The sequence below is a fragment of the Hypanus sabinus genome, chromosome 1 (genome assembly GCF_030144855.1).
Source record: "Hypanus sabinus isolate sHypSab1 chromosome 1, sHypSab1.hap1, whole genome shotgun sequence".
In the NCBI taxonomy this organism is placed as follows: Eukaryota; Metazoa; Chordata; class Chondrichthyes; order Myliobatiformes; family Dasyatidae; genus Hypanus; species Hypanus sabinus.
Window position 1 is genome coordinate 62,660,496 of NC_082706.1, and position 22,632 is coordinate 62,683,127.

At 43.5% G+C, this 22,632-nt stretch overlaps 1 protein-coding gene across 2 annotated transcripts in view; it reads left to right on the forward strand.

Moving 5' to 3' along the window:
- The window catches only part of LOC132394365 (fer-1-like protein 6), a 362,114-nt gene that overhangs the window by 59,877 nt on the left and 279,605 nt on the right, over nt 1-22,632 (forward strand). For both annotated transcript variants that reach the window (XM_059970429.1, XM_059970435.1), the window contains exon 9: nt 14,518-14,634. In XM_059970429.1, coding sequence (XP_059826412.1) covers nt 14,518-14,634 — 117 coding nt within the window. The remainder of the gene's footprint in view (nt 1-14,517; nt 14,635-22,632) is intronic.

The following is a 22,632-nucleotide window of genomic DNA, read 5'->3' on the forward strand; positions in this document are numbered from 1 at the left end:
TTTTGTGATTGAACGGTTCTTCAGAAGTCAAGAAAGGCTTCAAAATTGTTGCTTACAATTGTTTTATTAACTGTTACAAGAACAGAAAATGAACAAAGATGACATGAGAGAACAAAGGTGAAGGAAATCATGGTTGTCTCATACTCTATTGATTACAAAATTCCACTGATAACAATTTAACCTATAAAATAGTCAGATTCAAGTGGAATGATACCTGCTACAACAAACTAAGAGGCTTTGTGAAACAGAAACAGCTGTACTATAATTAGGCCATGCAACCATCAGACATAGGAATAGAATTAAGTCATTTGGCCCATCTGGTCTGCTTTGCCCTTCAATAATGGCTGTTCTTTATTTTTTTCCCTCCTCAGCCCCACTCCCTGGCATTCTCCCTGTAACCTGTGATGCCATGTCCAATCCAGATCCTACTAAACTTTGCCTTAAGTATACACAAAGACTTGGCTTCCACAGCTGCCTGTGGTAGTAAATTCTACAAATTCACCAACCTCTGGCTAAAGAAATTTCTCTGCATCTCTGTCTTAAATGGACACCCTCCTATCCTGAGGCTGTGCCCTCTTGACCTAGATTAATGGAAAACCTCCTTTTCACATCTACTCCATCGACGCCTTTCAACATTTGAAGGGTTTTCATGAGATCCCCATCATCCTTTTAAATTCCAGTCTTAGAGCTACCAAACGTTCCTCATATGATAATACTTTCATTCCTGGAAACACCCTTGGAAAACCTCCTCTGAACCCTCTCTGATGCCAGCACATCTTTTCTTAGATGAGGACTCCAAAATTGTTCACAATACTCAAGGTGAGGCCTCACCAGTGCCTTATGAAGCCTCAGCATCACTTCCCTGCTCTTGTATTCCAGACCTCTTGAAATGAATGCTACATGGTATTTGCCTTCCTCACCACTAACTCTACATGCTTTAAGGTGTTCTGCACAAGGACTCCCAACTCCCTTTGCATCTCAGATTTTTGGATTTTCCCCATTTAGAAAATAGTCTGTACATTTATTTCTGCTACCAAAGTGCATGACCATGCATTTTCCAACATTGTATTTCATTTGCCACTTTCTTGCCCATTCTCCTAATCTGTCTAAGTCCTTCTGTATCCTACCCATTTCCTCAATGCTACCTGCCCCTCCACTAATCTTTGTATCATCTGCAAACTTGGAAATGGAGCCATCTATTCCATCATCTAAATCATTGATATACAGCATAAAAAGAAGCAATCCCAACACCGATCCCTGTGGAACACCACTAGTCACTGGCAGCCAACCAGAAAAGGATCCTTTTATTCCCTCTTGCTGCCTCCTACTAATCAGCCAATGTCCTGACCATCCCAGTAACCTTCCTATAATGTTTTGGGCTCTTAACTTGGTAAGCAGCCCCATGTGTGGTACCTTGTCAAAGGCTTTCTGAAAGTCCAAATATACAACATCCACTACACCCACTTTATCTATCCTACTTGTAATCTCCTTAAAGAATTCCATCAGGTTTGTCAGGCAAGATATTCCCTTAAAAAAAATCATGCTGACTTTGTCCTATCTTGTCTTGTTTTTCCAAGTAATCCATAACCTTATCCTTAACAATTGACTCCAATATCTTCCCAACCACTGAGGTCTGCAGATTTCCTCGTGTATGATTTCCTTTCTGCTGCTTTCCTCCTTTCTTAAAGAACGGTGTGACATTTACAATTTTCCAGTCACCTGGCACAACACTAGAGTCCATTTATTTTTGAAAGATCATTACTAATGCCTCCACAGTCTCTACTGCTACCTCTTTCAGAACCTTAGGATGCAGTTCTGGTTCTGGTGCCTTTTGTACCCTTCAGTCTTTCAGTTTTTTGAGCACCTTCTGTCTTGTAATGGTAACTTCCGTCACAGCCTTCAACATCCGGCACACTGCTAGTGTCTTCAAGTGAAGATTGGTGCAAAATTCTCATCTAGTTCATCTGTCATCTTGTCCTCCAGTATTATTTCTCCAACCTCATTTTCTTTTATCCTATTTTTTTACATAAATAAAAAGGTTTTATTATCCACTTTATATTGTTTGCTAGCTTACTTTCATATTTCACATTTTCCCTCCTAATGATTCTTTTAGTTGCTGTCCATAGAGCTTGAAAAGCTTCCCAATCCTCTATTTTCCCACAACTTTTTGCTTTGTTGTATGCCCTCTTTTGCTTTTACATTAGCTTTGATTTCCCTTGTCAGCCACAGTTTGCCTAGTCACCCCTGGTTCATTACATAACACCCAATCCAGTGAGGCTGATCCCCTAGATGGCTTGACAACAAACTGCTCTAAAAATCCATTTCATAAACATCAAAAAACTCACTCTCTTGAGATCCATTTCCAACCTAATTTTCCCAATTGACCTGCATGACTATCACAACATTGCCCTTTTAATATGCCTTTTCTATTTCCTGTGGTTCACCTGTGGTCCTCTTGTTGGGCAGCCTGTATATAACTGCCTTCAGGGTCTTTTACCTTTGTAGTTTCTTAGATCAATGCATTAGTATTCAACATCTTCCGATCCTATGTCACACCTTTCTACTGATTTGATACCATTCTTTACCAGCAGAGCCACGCCACCCCCTCTGCCTACCTCCCTATCCCTCCGATACAACGTGTAACCTTGGACATTCAGCTCCAACTACAACATCCTTTAGCTATGACTCAGTGATGGCCACAACATTATATCTGACAATCTGTAATAGTGCAACAAGATCATCCACCTTATTTCTACTGTGCATTGAGATATAACACTGAGTATTATTAGCTATCCTTTTTGATTCTGCATCCCTAATGCACCGATAATCATTTTGCTGGCTGCAATTTTGTCCTATCATCTGCCTGCCCTTCCTGACAGTCTGACTGCATGCTAGCTTTTTAACCATCCATCCTATCCTGAGTCCCTTCACTCTGGTTCCCACCCTCTGCCAAATTAGTTTAAACCCTCCCCAACAGCTTTAACAAACCTGCAGGCGAGAATATTGGTTCCCTTTGGGGTTAACTGCAACCTGTTACTTTTGAACGGGTCATACCTCCCCAGAAGAGATCCCAATGATCCAAAAACCTGAAGCTCTGCTCCCTGCACCAGCTTCTCAGCCAGGCATTAATCTACAAATTCACTGTTTCTACCCTCACTGGTGTATGGCACTGGCAGCAATCCAGAAATTCATGGAAAATTCACTGACCAAAGACATGTTTATAGGTATTATATAAATATATATTCAGTATATTTATAGAGAGAAGTGAAACTATAAGAGCAATTCTACAGCTTAATCCAGTAAGAAAAATTGTTGGATGAACTCAGCAGGCCGGGAAACATCCATGCAGAAAAATGAACAATCAATGATTTGGGTTGAGGCCCTTCATGTGGACTCCAAATAAAAGGGTCAGGTTGAAGGGTTTTGGCCAAAAACATTGACTGTCCATTTTTCTCCATAGATACTGCCTGACTCAGAGTTTCTCCAAGATCTTGTCTGTTGGATCTTCCCCCTTTCTTTCTAGTCCTGGTGTAGAATCCTTCTGGATAGGCCTAAGATACTGCAAGGGTAAAAAGATCCTGATGGGAGTAATATACAGGCCTTCAAACAGTAACCAGGATGTGGGATAAAAATTTCATCAGGGCAATGTTCTGATAATCATGGAGGGATTTCAATATACAGGTAAATTGGGAAAATCAAGTTGGTGCTAATATTAGATTCCAAGAGATGGAGGTTGTAGAATGCCTATGAGATGGCTGTAATAGTGCACGAGGGGATCAGATATTCTGGATCGGATGTTGTGTAATGAACCAGATTTGATTAGGGGGCTTAAGGCAACAGAACCCTTACGAAGCAGTGATCGTAATATGATAGGATTCACCCTGTAGTTTGAGAAGATGAAATCAGATATATCGGTATTACAGTAAATTAAAAGGAGTTACAGAGGAATGAGAGCGGAGCTGGCCAAAGCTGATTGGAGGGGAACTCCAGCATGGAAAGACGTTGGTGTCCATTATTAACAATGAGGCTTCAGGGTATTTGGAGGCACATAATAATATAGGCCAAAGTCAGCATTGTTTCCTTAAGGAGAAATCTGACAAATATGTTGGAATTATTTGAGGAAATAACAGACAGGATGGACAAAGGAGAGTCAGTGGATGTTGTTTACTTGGACTTTCAGAAGGCCTTTAACAAGGTGATGCACATGAGACAGCTTAACAGGAGTACACGGTATACAGGAAAGATATTAGCATGGATAGAACATTGGCTGATTGGCAGGAAGCAAAGAGTGAGAATAAAGGAAGCATTTTTTTGTTGGGTGCTGGTGACTAGTTGTGTTCTGTAGAGGTTAGTGTCCAAACTACTTCTTTTCACGTTATGGGTCAATAATCCCCCGCTCATTCTTCTGAAGTACATCAAGTACAAGCCCAGAGCCATTAAACACTGCTCATATGTTTAAAACTTTAAGTGCTGGAATCATTCTTGTAAACCTCCTTTGGACACTCTCTAATGTCAGCATACCTTTTCTGAGATAAAAAGGCTCAAAAATGCTCATGATATTCCAAGTGCAGTCTGACCAATCCCTTATAAGGCCTCAGCATTACGTCCTTTGTATATTTTAGTCCTCTCAAAATGAATGCTAACATTGCATTTGCCTTCCTTACAAATGACTCAACCTTCAAGTTAATCTTCAGGAATTCTGAACAAAAATTTCTAAGTCCATTTGCACCTCTCACTTTTGAAAATTTTCAACATTTAGAAATCAGTCTATGCATTTATTCCTTCCAGCAAAGTACACGCCCATACACTTCCTGATACTGTATTCCATCTGCCACTTCTTATGGCTTTTTTAGTTGCCTTCTGGTGGCTTTATGCTGCCAATTTTTAGAAATATCCACTCCAGTCTCTCTTTTACTCTCTGAAGAAAAGCTTTGATCTTCTATATTATTGTCTAGCTTACCTTCATATTTCATCTTTTCTCTCCATATGGCTTTTTTGGTGCCTCCTGGTGGCTTTTGAAAGCATCTCAATCCTCTAGCTTCCCACTAATTTCTGTTATATTATATGCCCACACTTTTCATCTTATGCTTTCTTTGACTTCTCTTGTTGAATTGATGGCTTTGTGGCCAGGTTTGCACGGGATATGAAGATAGATGGAGGGACAGGTAGTATTGAGGAAGTTAGGAAACTGCAGAAGGACTGAGATAGATTTGAAAAATGGACAAAAATGTGGCATGGAATACAGTGTCTGGAAATGCATGGTCATGCAATTTGCTATAAGGAATAAATGAATAGACTAACTTCTAAACGTTGAAAAGTTAAAAAACCAGAGATGCAAAGGGACCATAACACCATAAGACATCGGAGCAGAATTAGGCAATTCAGCCCATTGACTCTGCTCCTCCATTCCACAATGGCTGATCCCAGCTCCCACTCAACCCCATACACCCACCTTCTCACCATATCCTTTGATGCCCCAACCAATCACGATTCGACCAACTTCCGCCTTAAATGTAAGTATGGACTTGGGCTGTACTGCAGTCTGTGGCAGAGCATTCCACAGATTTACAATTCTCTGGCTAAAAAAATTCCTCCTTACCCCTGTTCTAATGGATTGCTCCTCAATTTTGAGGCTGTGCCCTCTTGTTCCAGATACCCCCACCATAGAAAACATCCTCTCAACACCCACCCTATCTAGTCCTTTCAACTTTTGGTAGGTTTCAATGAGATCTCCTTACATTCTTTTAAATTCCAGTGAGTACAGGCCCAATGCTGCCAAACACCCCTCATATGTTAACCCCTTCATCCTCATGAACCTCCTCTGGATTCTCTCCAATGACAACCTATCCTGAGATATGGAGCCCAAAAACTGTTGACAATACTCTAATTGCTGCCTGACTAGTGTCTTATAAAGCATCGGCACTATCTCCTTGCTTTTATATTCTATTCCCCTTGAGATAAATGCCAATGTTGCATCTGCCTTCTTTAACACAGACTCAAACTGTAAATTAACCTTCTGGGAGTCTTGCGCGAGAATTCTTAAGTTCCTCTGCACTTCTGAAATTTGAACCTTCTCTCCATTTAGATAATAGTCTGCACTATTGTTCCTTTTACCAAAATACATTATCATACATTTCCCAACACTGTATTCCATCTGCCACATTTTTGCCCATGCTTCCAATTTGTCTAAATCCTGCTGTAATTGCATTGCTTCCTCAGCACTACCTACCTCTCCACCTATCTTATATGCCCTTTCCTCGGCTTTTATATAGTCCTTATTTCCTTTGTCAGCCACGGTTGCCTATCCCTACCATTTGAGAACAACTTCTGTGGAACATACCTATCCTGTGCCTTATGAACTATTCTGAGAAACTTCATCCATCTCTTGCTCTGCTGTCATCCCCACCAGCATCCTCCTCCAATCCACCTCGGCAAGCTCCTCTCTTGTGCATCTGTAATTCTGTTTATTCCATTGCAATACTGATACATTGCAAGTAGGCTTCTCCCTCTCAAATTGCAGTATGAATTTAATCATATTATGATACTGCCTCCTAAGGGTTCCTTTACATTAAGCTCCCTAATAAGACCTGGGTTATTACACAACACCCAATCTAAGATGGCCTTTCCCTGGGTTGGCTCAAGCACAAGCCGCTCTAAAAAGCCATCTCGTAGGCATTCAACAAAATCCCTCTCGTGATCCGACACCAGCCTGATTTTCCCAATCCCCTCGCATATTGATATACCCCATTACAATGGTGTCAGTACCCTTATTACATGTATTTTCCAGCTCCCTTTGTAAGTTCAATCCCACATCCTGGCTGCTGTTTGGAAACATATATGATTCCCATGTTTTTTTACCCTTGCACTTCCTTATCTCCACCCACAAAGTTTCAACATTCTCTGACCCCATGTCACCTCTTTCTACAAATGTAATTCCATCTCTTACCAACGGAGCCACACCACTGCCTATGCCTTCCTGTCTGTCCTTTCGATACAAAGTATATCCTTTGATGCTAAGCTCCCAACTATGGGCTTCTTTCAGCGACAACTCAGTGATGCTCACAACTTCATACCAATCAATCTCTAATCATGCCACAAGCTTGTCCACCTTATTCTGAATGCTACACATATTTAAATACAGCCTACATTCTCCTGCCATTTTGAATTTTACCCCACGGTACAAGTTAACTCTTTTCTGTGTCTGCATTTGTACCCGGTCATTGGCTTGTCCTTCCTTACACTCGTGTTACACCCATCATCTACTTGTAAACCTGCTGGCTCATCCTCAGATCTATCATACTGGTTCCCATCCCCCCTGCCATATTAGTTTAAAACCACTCCCAGTAAATCTGGCTGTAAGAATATTGACCTCTCTCAGATTCAAGTGCAACCCGTCCCTTTTGCCCCAGAAGAGGTCCCAGTTACAGAAATCTGAATCCCCGTCCCCTGCTCCAATTTTTCAGCCACGCATTTATCTGCAACCTCATTCTATTCCTATCCTCACTGTCATGTGGTACAGACAGCAATCCTGAGATTGCTAGCTTTGCGGTCCTGGTTCTCAGCTTGCTTCCTAACTCCCTGCCTTCTGTTTTCCGGACCTCCTCCCTTTTTCGTCCTGTCACTGGTACCAATATGTACCATGACTTCTGGCTGCTCACCCTTCCTTTTCAGGATATTGTGGACATGTCCAAAAACATCTCGGACCTGCACCTGGGAGGCAAACTACTAACCATGATTCTTTTTCATGTCCACAAGGTCACCCAACTGTCACCTGACTATAGAATCCCCTGTTACTGCTGCTATCCTCTTCAGTTCTCTACTCTTCTGAGCCACGGGGCCAAACCCAGTGCCAGAGGCATGGCCACTGTTGCTTCCCCTCCCCCCACAAACAGTACTCAAAATGGAGTACGCGTTCTTGAGGGGATGGCCACAGGGGTGCTTTCAACAGTCCGATGTTCTCCCTTCCCTCTCCTGACAGTTACCCAATTACCTGTCTCTTGTAGCCTTGCGGTAACTACCTTCCTGTCTATCACTGCTTCACCTTCTCTAACAAGCTGAAGGTTATCGAGCTGCAGCTCCAGTTCCCTAACACGATCTTATCTCGACGCACCTGTCCAGATGTGGCTATTCGGGAGGCTGAAAGTCTCTTGGAAATTCCATGTCTGACACCCAGAGCAGATTTCTGGCTCTGTAGACATGCCTTCTATTCTCTCTAGACTTAAATACGAAACAAAGAATGAACTTACCTGGACTCGGCCCGTTCTCGTCAAAGCCCTGGTGAATCAAACCCTTACTACTCTGATGATGAGTACTCCCATAATGACCACTTCACTAGGTGGTACCTCTCTTTTATACAGACTGGCTTTTTAAAAGCTCTTTGTTGCATCTGCGCAGTACTCCAATCAACTTGGGAGCCTTTGTTTAGGATTCCTAGAAGTTAACTCGCAGGTTGAGTCTTTAGTAAGGAAGGCAAATGCACTTTGAGAGGACTAGAATATATGAAGGATGTAATGTTGAGACCGTATAAGGCATTGTTCCACTACACTTGGAGTATTTTGAGCACTTTTGGGCCTTTTATCTCAGAAAAGATGTGCTGGCATTGGAGAGCACCCAAAGATGTCATATGGGGGGGCATTGGCAGCAGACCCAAAAGCAAGACACAGACACTGAACTACCAGGAGCAGGACTAGGCGTGAGAAGGAAGCAAGGGGAGTGAGGAAGAAAGGATGCTGGACATTCCACAGGTCCTGGACGAGACAAGGATTCCAGGCCAGGGCTAGGACTAGACAAGGATAGCAGAACCAGGACATGGAACTGGGATCTAGGAGCCTGGGCTTGGACTCCGAGCCAGAGACTGGACAAGGACCCAGAACACGGGTCTTGACTCGGGCTTGGACTCCAGACCCAGGCGAGGACTGGACGTGGCTACAGGACAAGAGAGGCAAGAGGACTGGACATGAGACACATGAACAGGACAGGGGAATCCCAGCACCAGGCTGGACGAGGCACATGGATAATACAAGAACACCAAGCCGTGGCTGGGACAGGACAAGGTGCTAGTGTGTGGCTAGGACTGGATGAGACCCCGAAGCCTTGACTTGGTTGAGGGAGAACAGGAACATAGAACAGAGCTGGGACCCCTCCTTGGGTACAGGACATAGGGCCAGGAATCATTACACAGAACACAGAGCTGGGACCCCTCCTTGGGTACAGGACATAGGGCCAGGACCCATTACACAGAACACAGAGCTGGGACCCCTCCTTGGGTACAGGACGTAGGGCCAGGTCTCATTACACAGAACACAGAGCTGGGACCCCTCCTTGGGTACAGGACGTAGGGCCAGGTCTCATTACACAGAACACAGAGCTGGGACCCCTCCTTGGGTACAGGACATAGGGCCAGGACCCATTACACAGAACACAGAGCTGGGACCCCTCCTTGGGTACAGGACGTAGGGCCAGGTCTCATTACACAGAACACAGAGCTGGGACCCCTCCTTGGGTACAGGACGTAGGGCCAGGTCTCATTACACAGAACACAGAGCTGGGACCCCTCCTTGGGTACAGGACATAGGGCCAGGACTCATTACACAGAACACAGAGCTGGGACCCCTCCTTGGGTACGGGACATAGGGCCAGGACTCATTACACAGAACACAGAATGCAACGAGACGGTTCCCAACACATGGTAGCAGCAGATGGCCAGACCTACCTAGCAAAGGCAAGAACACAAAGACAGTTGAAAACAACAAAAGACAGTTCCTTTTCTTGCTCCAGTGGTAGAACTTGACTGTAGTGAAGGCAAGGCTCCAGGCCAGGGGTTGCAGGGCAGGGCTCCAGGTCAGACTTCAGAGGGAAGGAAGGGAACAGTCCAGCCTCAGGGTAACAGCAATGACTGCCTGACTTACCCAATGGAGTCAAGGATTGGGAGGGACAGATCCCACCATAGGGTAACAGCAAGGACAGCCTGACTTACCCCCACAGAGGCAAGGACAGGATACCAACAAGACAAACCAGCAACCACACTTGAACCCAGGGCCACTTATATTCCAGCCCCAATATGAGGATCAGGTGTCTGTGATTAAGCCCAAATGAAACAACAGACAGCCAGAAGCCCCGGAGTCCGGAGTCCATGCAAAAGAAGAACTTCCAAAGGATGCCAGGATTGAACTCTGAAGTCCAATGCCCCAAGCTGTAAAAGCATCATGCTAATCGCTATGCTACCACGGTGCCCAGAAATTTAAAGCAGAGGTTGATAGGTTCTTGACTGGTCAGGGCATCAATGGTTACAGATAGCAGGCAGGAGAATGAGGATGAGAAGGATACTAAATCAGCCATGATATAATGCCAGAAGCGACTCGATGGGCCAAATGGCCTAATTTTGCTCAGGTGTCTTATGGTCTGCTGTGTGAAATTTTCTGTTTTACTGAAAAAAATATTAGATTTTTTGTCATATGTACATCAAAGCAAACAAATTGTGTCATTAGTATCAAATCAGATCAGCAAGGTGTGTGCTGAGGGCAGCCTGCAAATTACAGCTCCAACATAGCATGCCCACAACCCACTAATCCTGATCGTCTGTCTTTGGAATGTGGGAGGAAAGCAAAGCACCCGTAGGAAACTGGCACGGTCACGCAGAAAATGTACAAACTCTATTCAGACAATGAACACCGATCGGTGCACGTATAATGATCACACTAACTGCAACACTGCCATGCTGCTGAACCCTTTAACCTGCCTTCTGAAGCAGCAGAGACCTACTCTGCAATGTTTCCTTCAATCTCTGAAATGTATTGTATTTCAGTGTATGCCCGCAAGAAAATGAATCTCAGGCTTGTATATGACAACTATATATATAGCCCTTCTTAATTTACTCTGAACTTTGAACTTTATGATATTGGTATGTATAAATAATTCAAGTAATATGCTAAATTTCAAGAAACCTTGGAAAGAAATCCCAGATTTAGGGAAAAGTACCTTTATATCAAATTCTAAGCTTTCTCTTTAAGTGACTCCTTTGACTTCTAACCATGCAAGAGATCTAATGTCAAAGACTGAGAGTCTGCCTGCAGGGATTTTGGTCACTATTTCTAATCACTGGGCAACAACAGAAGTAAATGCCAAAATGTCTGCTCAGTCACCATTATGTCCACGCATGGGTAACAATACATATCCTCCATGAATTTCAGGTGCTACGGGGAATCCAGCGCTAAATTTTCATTTTCTGATTTTCCACTTTTGTCTTGAAAGTGGCTAAAAGCAGATATCAAATGGAAATGAAAAGATCACCTGTAATTTATACATGTAGAGTCCTCCATAAGAAAGGTCTATTGACATGAATTCTACTAACACTGACAACTCAGCAGAGAGTGTTAATTGCAGCAATTAAATCAATAGACAATAGACAATAGGTGCAGAAGTAGACCATTCGGCCCCTCGAGTCTGCACCGCCATTCTGAGATCATGGCTGATCATTCACTATCAATACCCAGTCCCTGCCTTGTCCCCATATCCCTTGATTCCCCTATCCATCAGATATCTATCTAGCTCCTTCTTGAAAGCATCCAGAGAATTGGCCTCCACCGTCTTCCGAGGCAGTGCATTCCACACCTCCACAACTCTCTGGGAGAAGAAGCTCTTCCTCAACTCTGTTTTAAATAACTGACCTCTTATTCTCAATCCATGCCCTCTGGTACTGGACTCTCCCAACATCTGGAACATATTTCCTGCCTCAATCCTATCAAATCCTTTAATTATCTTAAACGTTTCAATCAGATCCCCTCTCAATCTCCTCAATTCCAGCGTGTACAAGCCCAATCTCTCCAATCTCTCTGCGTAAGACAGCCCTGCCATCCCAGGAATCAACCTAGTGAATCTACGCTGCACTTCCTCAATTGCCAGAATGTCCTTCCTTAAACCTGGAGACCAAAACTGTACACAATATTCCAGGTGTGGTCTCACCAGGGCCCTGTACAAATGCAAAAGGACATCCTTGCTCTTGTATTCAATTCCCCTTGTAACAAAGGCCAACATTCCATTTGCCCTCTTCACTGCCTGTTGCACTTGCTCATTCACCTTCATTGACTGGTGAACTAGGACTTCTAGGTCTCTTTGCATTTCTCCCTTACCTAACTCTACACCGTTCAGACAATACTCTGCCCTCTTGTTCCTGCTTCCAAAGTGGATAACTTCACATTTATTCACATTGAATGACATCTGCCAAGTATCTGCCCACTCACCCAGCCTATCCAAGTCTCCCTGTATTCTCCTAACGTCCTCTTCGCATGTCACACTGCCACCCAGTTTAGTATCGTCAGCAAACTTGCTGATATAGTTTTCAATGCCCTCATCTAAACCATTGACATAAATCGTAAAGAGCTGTGGTCCCAATACGGAGCCCTGTGGTACCCCACTAGTCACCTCCAGCCAGTCCGAGAAACACCCATTCACTGCTACCCTTTGCTTTCTATCTGCCAACCAGTTTTCTATCCATGTTGAAACCCTGCCCCCAATGCCATGAGCTCTGATTTTACTCACCAATCTCCTATGTGGCACCTTATCGAATGCCTTCTGAAAATCTAGGTATACAACATCCACTGGCTTACCCTCGTCTAACAGCCTTGTTACACCCTCAAAAAACTCCAACAGATTAGTCAAGCATGATTTGCCCTTGGTAAATCCATGCTGGCTCGGCCTAATCCTATTTCTGCCATCTAGATGTGCCACTATTTCGTCCTTAATAATGGACTCAAGCAACTTCCCCACGACTGACGTTAGGCTAACAGGGCGATAGTTCTCTGTTTTCTCCTTCCCTCCCTTCTTGAAAAGTGGGATAACATTAGCCACTCTCCAATCTTCAGGAACTGATCTTGAATCTAAGGAACATTGGAAAATGATTACCAATGCATCCGCAATTTCCTGAGCCACCTCTTTTAGAACCCTCGGATGCAGACCATCTGGACCCGGGGATTTATTAGCCTTCAGTCCTACCAGGCTACTCATCACAGTTTCTTTCCTAATGTCAATCTGTCTCAATTCCTCTGATATCTTATGACCCTGGCCCATCCATACATCTGGGAGATTGCTTGTGTCCTCCCTGGTGAAGACAGATCTAAAGTACGCATTAAATTCTGTTGCCATTTCCCTGTTTCCCATAACAATTTCTCCCAATTCATTCTTCAAGGGGCCAACATTGTTCTTAACTATCTTCTTTCTCTTCACATAGCTAAAAAAGCTTTTCCTATCCCCTTTTATATTCCTGGCTAGACTGAGCTCATACCTGATTTTTTCTCTCCGTATTGCTTTTTTAGTTAAGATCTGCTGTTCCTTAAAACTTTCCCAATCATCTGTATTCCCACTCATCTTAACCCTGTCATACTTCTTTTTCTTTAATGCTATACAATCTCTGACTTCCTTTGTCAACCACTGTGGCCCCTTCCCCCTCTTTGAATCCTTCCCTCTCATTGGAATGAACTGCATTTGCATCTTTTGTATTATGCCCAAGAATATCTGCCACTCCTGATCCATTGTCTTTCCTGCCAGGGAATCCGCCCATTTAACTTTGGCCAGCTCTTCCCTCATGGCTCCGTAGTCTCCTTTATTTAATTGCAACACTGACACCTCTGATCTGCCCTTATCCCTCTCAAATTGTAGATAAAAACTTATCATGTTATGATCACTACTTCCTAATGGCTCCTTTACTTCAAGATTACTTATCAATTCCTGCTCATTACACATCACCAAGTCCAAAATAGCCTCGTTCCTGGTTGGCTCAAGCACAAGCTGTTCCAAAAATACATCCCTTAGACACTCCACAAACTCCCTATCCTGGGGTCCAGCACCTACCTGATTCTCCCAGTTCACCTGCATGTTGAAATCTCCCATAACGACTACATTACCTTTAGCACATGCCAATGTTAACTCCCTAATCAACTTAATTAACTCCCAAATCACCTCATGGATGCCCAAGGCAGAACGGTCAAAACCTTCAACTGTTCCCCAGCAAAGAAAATCTAACCCAAACATTGTGTATAATTGATCATTGTGTTGTGGTAATTGATGAATGTTTTCGATCAGGATTGGAAAGGAAGGGGGAAGAAGCCGGAATAAGAAGGTGGGGGGAGGGGACGTAGTACAAACTGGCAGGTCACAGGTGGGACAAGGTGAGAGGAAAGGTGGGGGGGAAGGGAAGGGGCAATAAAGTGAGAAGCTGGAATGTGATACCTGGAATAAGTCTGATAGGACAGGAGATAGGATCATGGGGAAAGGGAAGGACGAGGGACCCCAGAGGCAGGTGAGAAGAAAGGATGGAATAAGAGAGGAGCCTCTTAACCCTTCAAAGAGATTAATTTGCAAAAAGGTCAATATGGTGTAAATAAGCTCAATTAGAGTGTTTATTTTGGTTGGGGTTAGATAGGGAAGGGTGGGAAGAAACAGGACAATGGAGAGTGGACTGCATTGACTGCTGTAATGTGCATAATGTAATCATCCTTTTTTCCATGAATTATTTACCCTCAGCTCCCTCATCCGGGCAATGAAGGTGAAGGCTTACCTCCTGTTACTAAACCTGATGCAAATCAGATTTTGCCAGTGCCAGCCCACATCCGTCCTCTCCTGAGCAAATACAAGGTGGAGGTACGTTGTTTAATGTAGCAGAGACTGGAGCATTCAAAGACGGCAATTTCCCTGAACTTGGGTTTGCTATCAGCAAAAGCCTTCAGAATCACAGAAAACATATAACACAGGAGAAACCATTTGGCTCATCATGCCTAAGGCAATTGTGAAAAAGTTACTCAATCTAATCCCATCTCAGAATCAGGTTTATTCTCACTGATATATCTCATGAAATTTGTTGTTTTCTGGTATTAGTACAGTGCAATACATGAACTACTATAGTTTACAATATGAAATATATAAAAATATAAATGTAGAACAAGAAGAGAGCAAAAAGTGAGGTAGTGTTCATGGGTTCATTGTCCTTACAGAAACCTGATGGCGGAGGAGAAGAAACTATTCCTAACATGTTGAGTGTGTCTCTTTAGGCTCCTGCACCTCCTCACTGGTGGTAGAACTGAGAGAGTATGTTCTGAATGATGGGAGTCTGCAATGATGGATCTTGACCTCTGGAATAATTGCCTGTTAAAGATGTCCTCACAAAATACTGAAAAATGACACTGGAAAGTTAGAACCATAGAACCTTAGAACATTACAGCACAGAAACAGCCCTTTTGGCCCTTCTTGGCTGTGCTGAACCATTTCTCTGTCCAGTCCCACTGACCTGCACCTGGACCATATCCCTCCATACCCCTCTCATCCATGTACCTGTCCAAGTTTTTCTTAAATGTTAAAAGTGAGCCCGCATTTACAACTTCATCTGGCAGCTCATTCCACACTCCCACCACTCTCTGTGTGAAGAAGCCCCCCCCCCCCGATGTTCCCTTTAAACTTTTCCCCCTTCACCCTTAACCCATGTCCTCTGTTCTCTGGCCTGAGTGGAAAAAGCCTGCTTACATTTACTCTATCTATACCCATCATAATTTTATATACCTTTATCAAATCACCCCTCATTCTCTTATGCTCCAGGGAATAAAGTCCTAACCTATTCAACCTTTCTCTGTAACTCAGTTTCTCAAGTCCCGGCAACATCCTTGTAAACCTTCTCTGCACTCTTTCAACCTTATTAATATCCTTCCTGTAATTAGGTGACCAAAACTGCTCACAATACACCAAATTTGGTCTCACAAATGTCTTATACAACCTCACCATAACATTCCAACTCTTATACTCAGTACTTTGATTTATAAAGGCCAATGTACCAAAAGCTTTCTTTACAACCCTATCTACCTGTGATGCCACTTTTAAGGAATTTTGTATCTGTATTCCCAGATCCCTCTGTTCTACTGCACTCCTCAGTGTCATACCATCTACCTTGTATGTTCTACCTTGGATTGTCCTTCCAAAGTGCAATACCTCACACTTGTCTGCATTAAACTCCATCTGCCATTTGTCAGCCTATTTTTCCAGCTGGTCCAGATCCCTCTGCAAGCTTTGAAAACCTTCCTCACTGTCCACTACACCTCCAATCTTTGTATCATCAGCAAATTTGAGGATCCAGTTTACCACATTATCATCCAGATCATCGATATAGATGACAAATAACAACGGATCCAGCACTGATCCCTGTGGCACACCACTAGTCACAGGCCTCCACTCAGACTAGCAATCCTCCACTACCACTCTCTGGCTTCTCCCATTGAGCCAATGTCTAATCCAGTTTCCTACCTCTCTGTATATACCTAGTGACTGAATCTTCCTAACGAACCTCCCATGCGGGTCCTTGTCAAAGGCTTTACTGAAGTCCATGTAGACAACATCCACTGCCTTCCCTTCATCCACTTTTCTGGTAACCTCCTCGAAAAACTCTAATAGATTTGATAAACGTGACCTACCATGCACAAAAGAGTGTTATGTCTCCCTAATAAGCCCCTGTCTATCCAAATACTTGTAGATCCTATCTCTTAGTATTCCTTCCAATAATTTACCTACTACTGATGACAAATTTACCGGCCTATAATTTCCTGGATTACTTTTAGAGCCTCTTTTAAACAACGGAACAACATGAGCTAAGGTCCAATCCTCTGGCACCTCACCGGTAGATAACAACATTTAAAATGTATCTGCTAGGGCCCCTACAATTTCAACACTAGTCTCCATCAAGGTCCGAGGGAATGCCCTGTCAGGTCCTGGGGATTTATCTACTCTGATTTGCCTCAAGACAGCAAGCACCTCCTCCTTTTCAATCTGTATAGGTTCCATGACCTCACTACATTTTTATCTTATTTCCATAGACTCCATGCCAGTTTCCTTAGTAAATACAGATGCAAAAAACCTATTTAAGATCTCCCTCATTTCTTTTGGTTCCATACATAGCCGACCACTCTGATTTTCAAGAGGACCAATTTTATCCCTTACTATCCTTTTGCTCTTAACAAACCTGTAGAAGCTCTCAGGATTATCCTTCACCTTGACTGCCAAAGCAACCTCATGTCTTCTTTTAGCCCTCCTGATTTCTTTCTTAAGTTTTTTTTTGCACTTTTTATACTTCTTAAGCACTGATTTGCTCCCTGTTGCCTATACATGTTATACATCTCTCTCTTCTTCTTTATCAGGGTTCCAATATTCCTTGAGAACCAAGGTTCCCTATTTTTATTCATTCTGCCTTTAATCCTGACAGGAACATACAGGAACATATCTCCTTTGAATGCCTCCCACTTACCAACAACATCCTTGCCAGAGAACAACCTGTCCCAATCCATACTTTTTAGATCTTTTCTCATTTCTTCAAATTTGGCCTTTTTCCAGTTTAGAACCTCAACCCGAGGACCAGATCTATCTTTAGCCATGATCAAGTTGAAACCAATGGTGTTATGATTACTGGAACCAAAGTGTTCCCCTACACACACTTCCTTCACCTGTCCTAATTCATTTCCTAATAGGAGATCTAATATTGCATCCCCTTTAGTTGGTACCTCTATTATACATTGATTTAGAAAGCTGTCCTGAACACATTTTACAAACTCTAACCCGTGTAGACCTTTAACAGTATGGGAGTCCCAATCAATATGTGGAAAATTAAAATCCCCTACTATCACAACTTTATCTTTCCTGCAGTTGTCTACTATCTCTCTGCAGATTTGCTCCTCCAATTCTCACTGACTATTGGGTGGTCTATAATACAACCCCATTAATATGGTCATACTTCTCCTGTTTCTCAGCTCCACCCATATGGCCTCGGTAGACAAGCCCTCTAATCTGTCCTGCCTGAGCACTGCTGTAACATTTTCCCTGACTAGCAAAGCCACACCCCCCACCCTTCATCCCTCTGCCTCTATCACGTCTGAAACATCGGAACCTTGGAACATTAAGCTGCCAGTCCTGCCCCTCCTGTAGCCAAGTTTCACTAATAGCTATAATGTCATAATTCCACATGTCAATCCACGCCCTCAGCTCATCAGCCTCCCCCACAATAATCCTCGCACTGAAATAGACACACCTCAGAAGATTATTACCACCACACACAACCCTTCTACTTATGACTTTGCATGAACTTATAACATCATTTATTTTCACCCCTGCTCCACTATCTGCTCTGTCACTTTGGTTCCCACCCCACTGCAAATCTAGTTTAAACTCTCCCCAATAGCACTAACAAACCTCCCAGCAAGGATATTGGTCCCCCTGTAGTTCAGGTGTAACCTGACTCTCTTGTACAGGTCCCACCTGCCCCAGAAGAGGTCCCAATGATCCTGAAATCTGAAACCCTGCCCCCTACACCACTTCCTCAGCCACGTGTTCATCCTCCAGAGCATCCTATTCTTACCCTCACTGGCACGTGGCACAGGTAGCAATCCTGAGATTACCACACTCGAGGTCCTGCTTTTTAACCTCCTACCAAGCTCTCTATACTCACTCTTCAGGACCTCCTCACTCTTTCTTCCTACATCATCGGTACCGATGTGTACCATGACATCTGGCTGCTCACCCTCCCACTTCAGAATGCTGTGCATGTGATCAGAGACATCCCTGACCCTGGCACCTGGGAGGCAACAAACCATCAGGGAGTCTCTGTCGCGACCACAGAACCTCCTGTCTGTACCTCTAACTATTGAGTCCCCTATCACTACCGCTCTCCTCTTCTTCCCCCCTCCCTTCTGCACTGCAGAACCAGACTCAGTGTCAGAGATCCGGCTGCCACAGCTTGTCCCAGGTAAGTCATCCCCCTCCCCCCCCAACAGTATCCAAATTGGTATACTTGTTGTTGAGGGGAACGGCCACAGGGGAGCCCTGCTCTGCCTGCCCTTTCCCCTTCCCTCGCCTGACTGTAACCCAATTACCTGTGCGCTGCTCCTTTGGCGTAACTGCCTCCCTGTAGCTACTATCTATAAACTCCTCATTCTCCCGAATGATCCAGAGGTCATCCATCTCCTGCTCCAGTTCCCTAATGCGGTCTGTTGGAGCTGCAGTTGGATGCACTTCTTGCAGGTGTCATTGTCAGGGACACCGGAGGTCTCCCTGTCTTCCCACATCCTGCAAGAGGAGCATTCCAACATCCTGCCTGGCATTCTCTCTACTCTAAACGAACAAAACAAAACTTATGGGAATCTACTCTTGCCTCTGCCTGTTCACGCCGAAGCCTGTTGAGCCAAAGCCATCCCACCCTGCTGCTCGCTATATATGGCGGTCAGCTTTTTAGACCTCTGATGCTTTGCTGGCTGACGTCACGCGCCTGTGCAGTCCAGCCTCTTTTCCCCGAGTAGTGTAAAGTAATGGCTTCTCTCCGAGATTCCTCACTCCTTCATTCTCAGCCTCTAGCTCCGATATAGTTAGTAACTGGGTACAAAGAAATAGATGAACTGAATAAATAATTTGTATCAGTCTTCATTCACGGTGGAAGACGCTAGCAGAATGACAGAAATGTGAGAGCTTTAGGGTCAGAAGTGCATATTGTTGCTTTTACAAAGAAGGTGCTGGGGAAGCTGAAAGGTCTGAAAGTGGGTAAGTCACTGTGACCAGATGAACTACTCCCCCGGGTTCCGAAAAACGTGGCTAAAGAGATTGTGGAGGCACTAGTAATAATCTTTCAAGAATCGTTAGGTCCTGGAATAGTTCCTGAGGATTGGAGAATTGCAAATGTCACACCACTTTTCAAGAAAGGAGGGAGGCAGAAGAAAGGCCAATTAGCCTGGCCTCAGTGGTTGGGAAGATGTTGGAATCGATTATTAAGGATGAAGTTTCAGGGTACTAGGAGGCACATGACCAACTAAACCAAAATCAGCATGGTTTTCTACAGGGGAAATCTCCCCTGACATATCTATTGTAATTCTTTGAGGAAAGAACGGGCAGGATAGACAAAGGAGAGTCAGTGGATCTTGTTCACTTGGATTTTCAGAAGGTCTTTGATAAGGCGCTGCACATGAGGCTGCTTAATAAGACAAGAGCCCATGGTATCACAGGAAATGTATTAGTATGGATAGAGGGTTGGCTAACTGGCAGGAGGCAAGGAATGTGAAGAAGAGGACATTTTCTAGTTGTCTGCTGGTGACTAGTGGTACGCCACAGGGGTTGGTGTTGGGACCGATTCTTTTCACGTAATATACCAGATCAATGACTTAGATGAAGAAGTTGATGGCTTTGTGACCAAGTTTGTGGATGAAACAAAGATAGGTGGAGGGGCAGGTAGTGTTGAGGAAACAGGGTAGGACTTACACAGTAGGACTTAGACAGATTGGAAGATTGGGCAACGACGTGGAATATAATGTAGAGAAGTGTATGATCAAGCACTCTGGCAGAAGGAATAAAGATGCAGACTGTTTTCTAAATAGGGAGAAAATTCAAAAATCAGAAGTGCAACGGGAGTTAGGAGTCTTCATATAGGATTCCCTAAAGGTTAATTTGAAGATTAATTCAGTGGTAATGAAAGCAAATGCAATGTTAATATTCATTTCAGAGGAGTGGAATACAGAAATAAGGATGTGGTGCTGAAGCATTAAAAGGCATTGGTCAGACCACACTTGGAGCATTGTCAGCAGTATTGGGCTCCTTATCTAAGATAGGATGTGCAGGCATTGGAGAGGGTCCAGAGAAGGCTCGTGAGAATAATCCCAAGAATGAAAGGGTTAACATATGATAGCATCTGATGGCTCTGGGCCTGTACTGTGCAGAGACTCAGGTGTGCTGTTTACAGAGCTGCTGAATTGGCTTAATCATGCTCAAATTAATGGCTGCAACTCCCATTCATGAAGTTACCTCATATCTGTACTTACTGTAAGGGAAACTACAGGGCAGGCAAAGAACCACAGTGGAAATCATCCTAACAGAGAAAAAGAAGGATGCAGCATCTATGTGATACAGTGTTCTGTATGGGAAGCATTAGGAAAACTGAAGTTGGAAGTAGTTGTTACAGTGATTTTTTAAATAATTCACAACCCAACTATCAGGAAATCTAATGACTGGAGTTTAGGAGAATGAGCAGGGAATCTCATTGAAGTCTTTCAAATTTTGAAAAGCCCAGATAGAGTGGATGTGGAGAGGATGGTTTTTATAGTGGGGGAGCCTAGAACCAGAGAGCATAGCCTTAGAATTGAAGGATTTCCAATTAGAACAGAATCATTGCCACAGATGGCTGTGCAGCCCAAGTCATTGAATTTATTTATGGTGGAGTTTGATAGGTTATTGATTAATCAGGGTGTCAAAGGTTATGACTGCTTACTTTTTTCCATAGATGCTGCCTAGCTGGCTGAGTTCCTCTAGCTTTTTGTGTGTTGAAAGATTATGGGTAGAGCGCAGACGAAGGATGCCGGGATTGAATTCTGAAGTCCAACACCCCAAGCTGTAATCCACTATAGTACCATGGCACCCAAAAATTTAAAGCAAAGGTTGATACAGACATCCCATCTCTCCCAAAAGTTCCGGGAGTCTCCCGCATATTGATAGCGGCTCCCTGATGCCCGCAAGTTATATGCAATATCCCAGAAATCGATTTTTTTGACAGTGAGAGAGAGAGAGAATCTCACTTTGGCCTCTCTTTGTGCTAAGTAGACCTGTCAGTTTTCTCTGTGGGTGGGCTTTACAATCGACCTCTCTCTCCCTTTCATTGTCCATCAGTTCAGTTTAGTGTCCTGCTGCGCCATGGCAGTGTTCCAAAAAAAGAAAATATAAAATGCCCTTCACGCCCCTGTCTAATAGGGGTCAAAAATAATGAGAGTGTTGCTCGCTGCACTGTTTGCAACAGTGACTTTTCTATTGCCCATGGTGGGTTAAATGACTGTAAAAGACATGCTGAGGTGAGTTTAACAGGTGTCATTCATTCATGAGCATAGCTAACGTTATTTAAACTAGCTGGCTAGCTGCTAAGGAGCTACTCTATTGATGTCCTACATGATGAGGCCAAACTCCCTGTTCACTTGCTTAAAGTTGTAATAGAATAAAAAACAACTTCATGATTTTATAATATAGTATAACTACATATTTTAATGCACATTTTCTGCATAAGACAATATAATAAGGATACACCTTATGCTTTTATTTCTTTTAGGGACAACAACATATTAGGGAGGCTAAGCGCAGGGAAGGCTGCTCAAGTATTTCACAGTTCTTTTCAGCAGAAATAGAAAAGCTATTTTCATTAGCATTTAGCTATTAGCATTGAGACTGCCAACAAAATACTCAACAAGGAATATATATATATATATATATATATATATATATATGTCTGTGTGTGTGTGTAAATAGTCTCAATATGTGATCCAATAAATTGTTGTGTTCTTTCATAATCAAATGTCCTGTATACATACACCCTTGGAGGTCGACCAGGGGGTGAGATAAGCGGTTGCGGGGGCTGGAGTGGTGGTGCTACCTCCCTAAAATGAGTTTTTGCAGGGTGGGATGTCTGTTGATAGGTTCTGAGTTAGTCAGGGCATCAATGGTTATGGTTAGAAGGCAGGAGAATTGGGCTGAGAGGGGAAGTAAATCAATCATGATGTAATGGCAGAGCAGGCTTGATGGGCAGAAAGCTCCTATGTTTTATGCTCTTATGGACAAATCACCTGAAACCCCTAAAGAAATTAAGCTGCT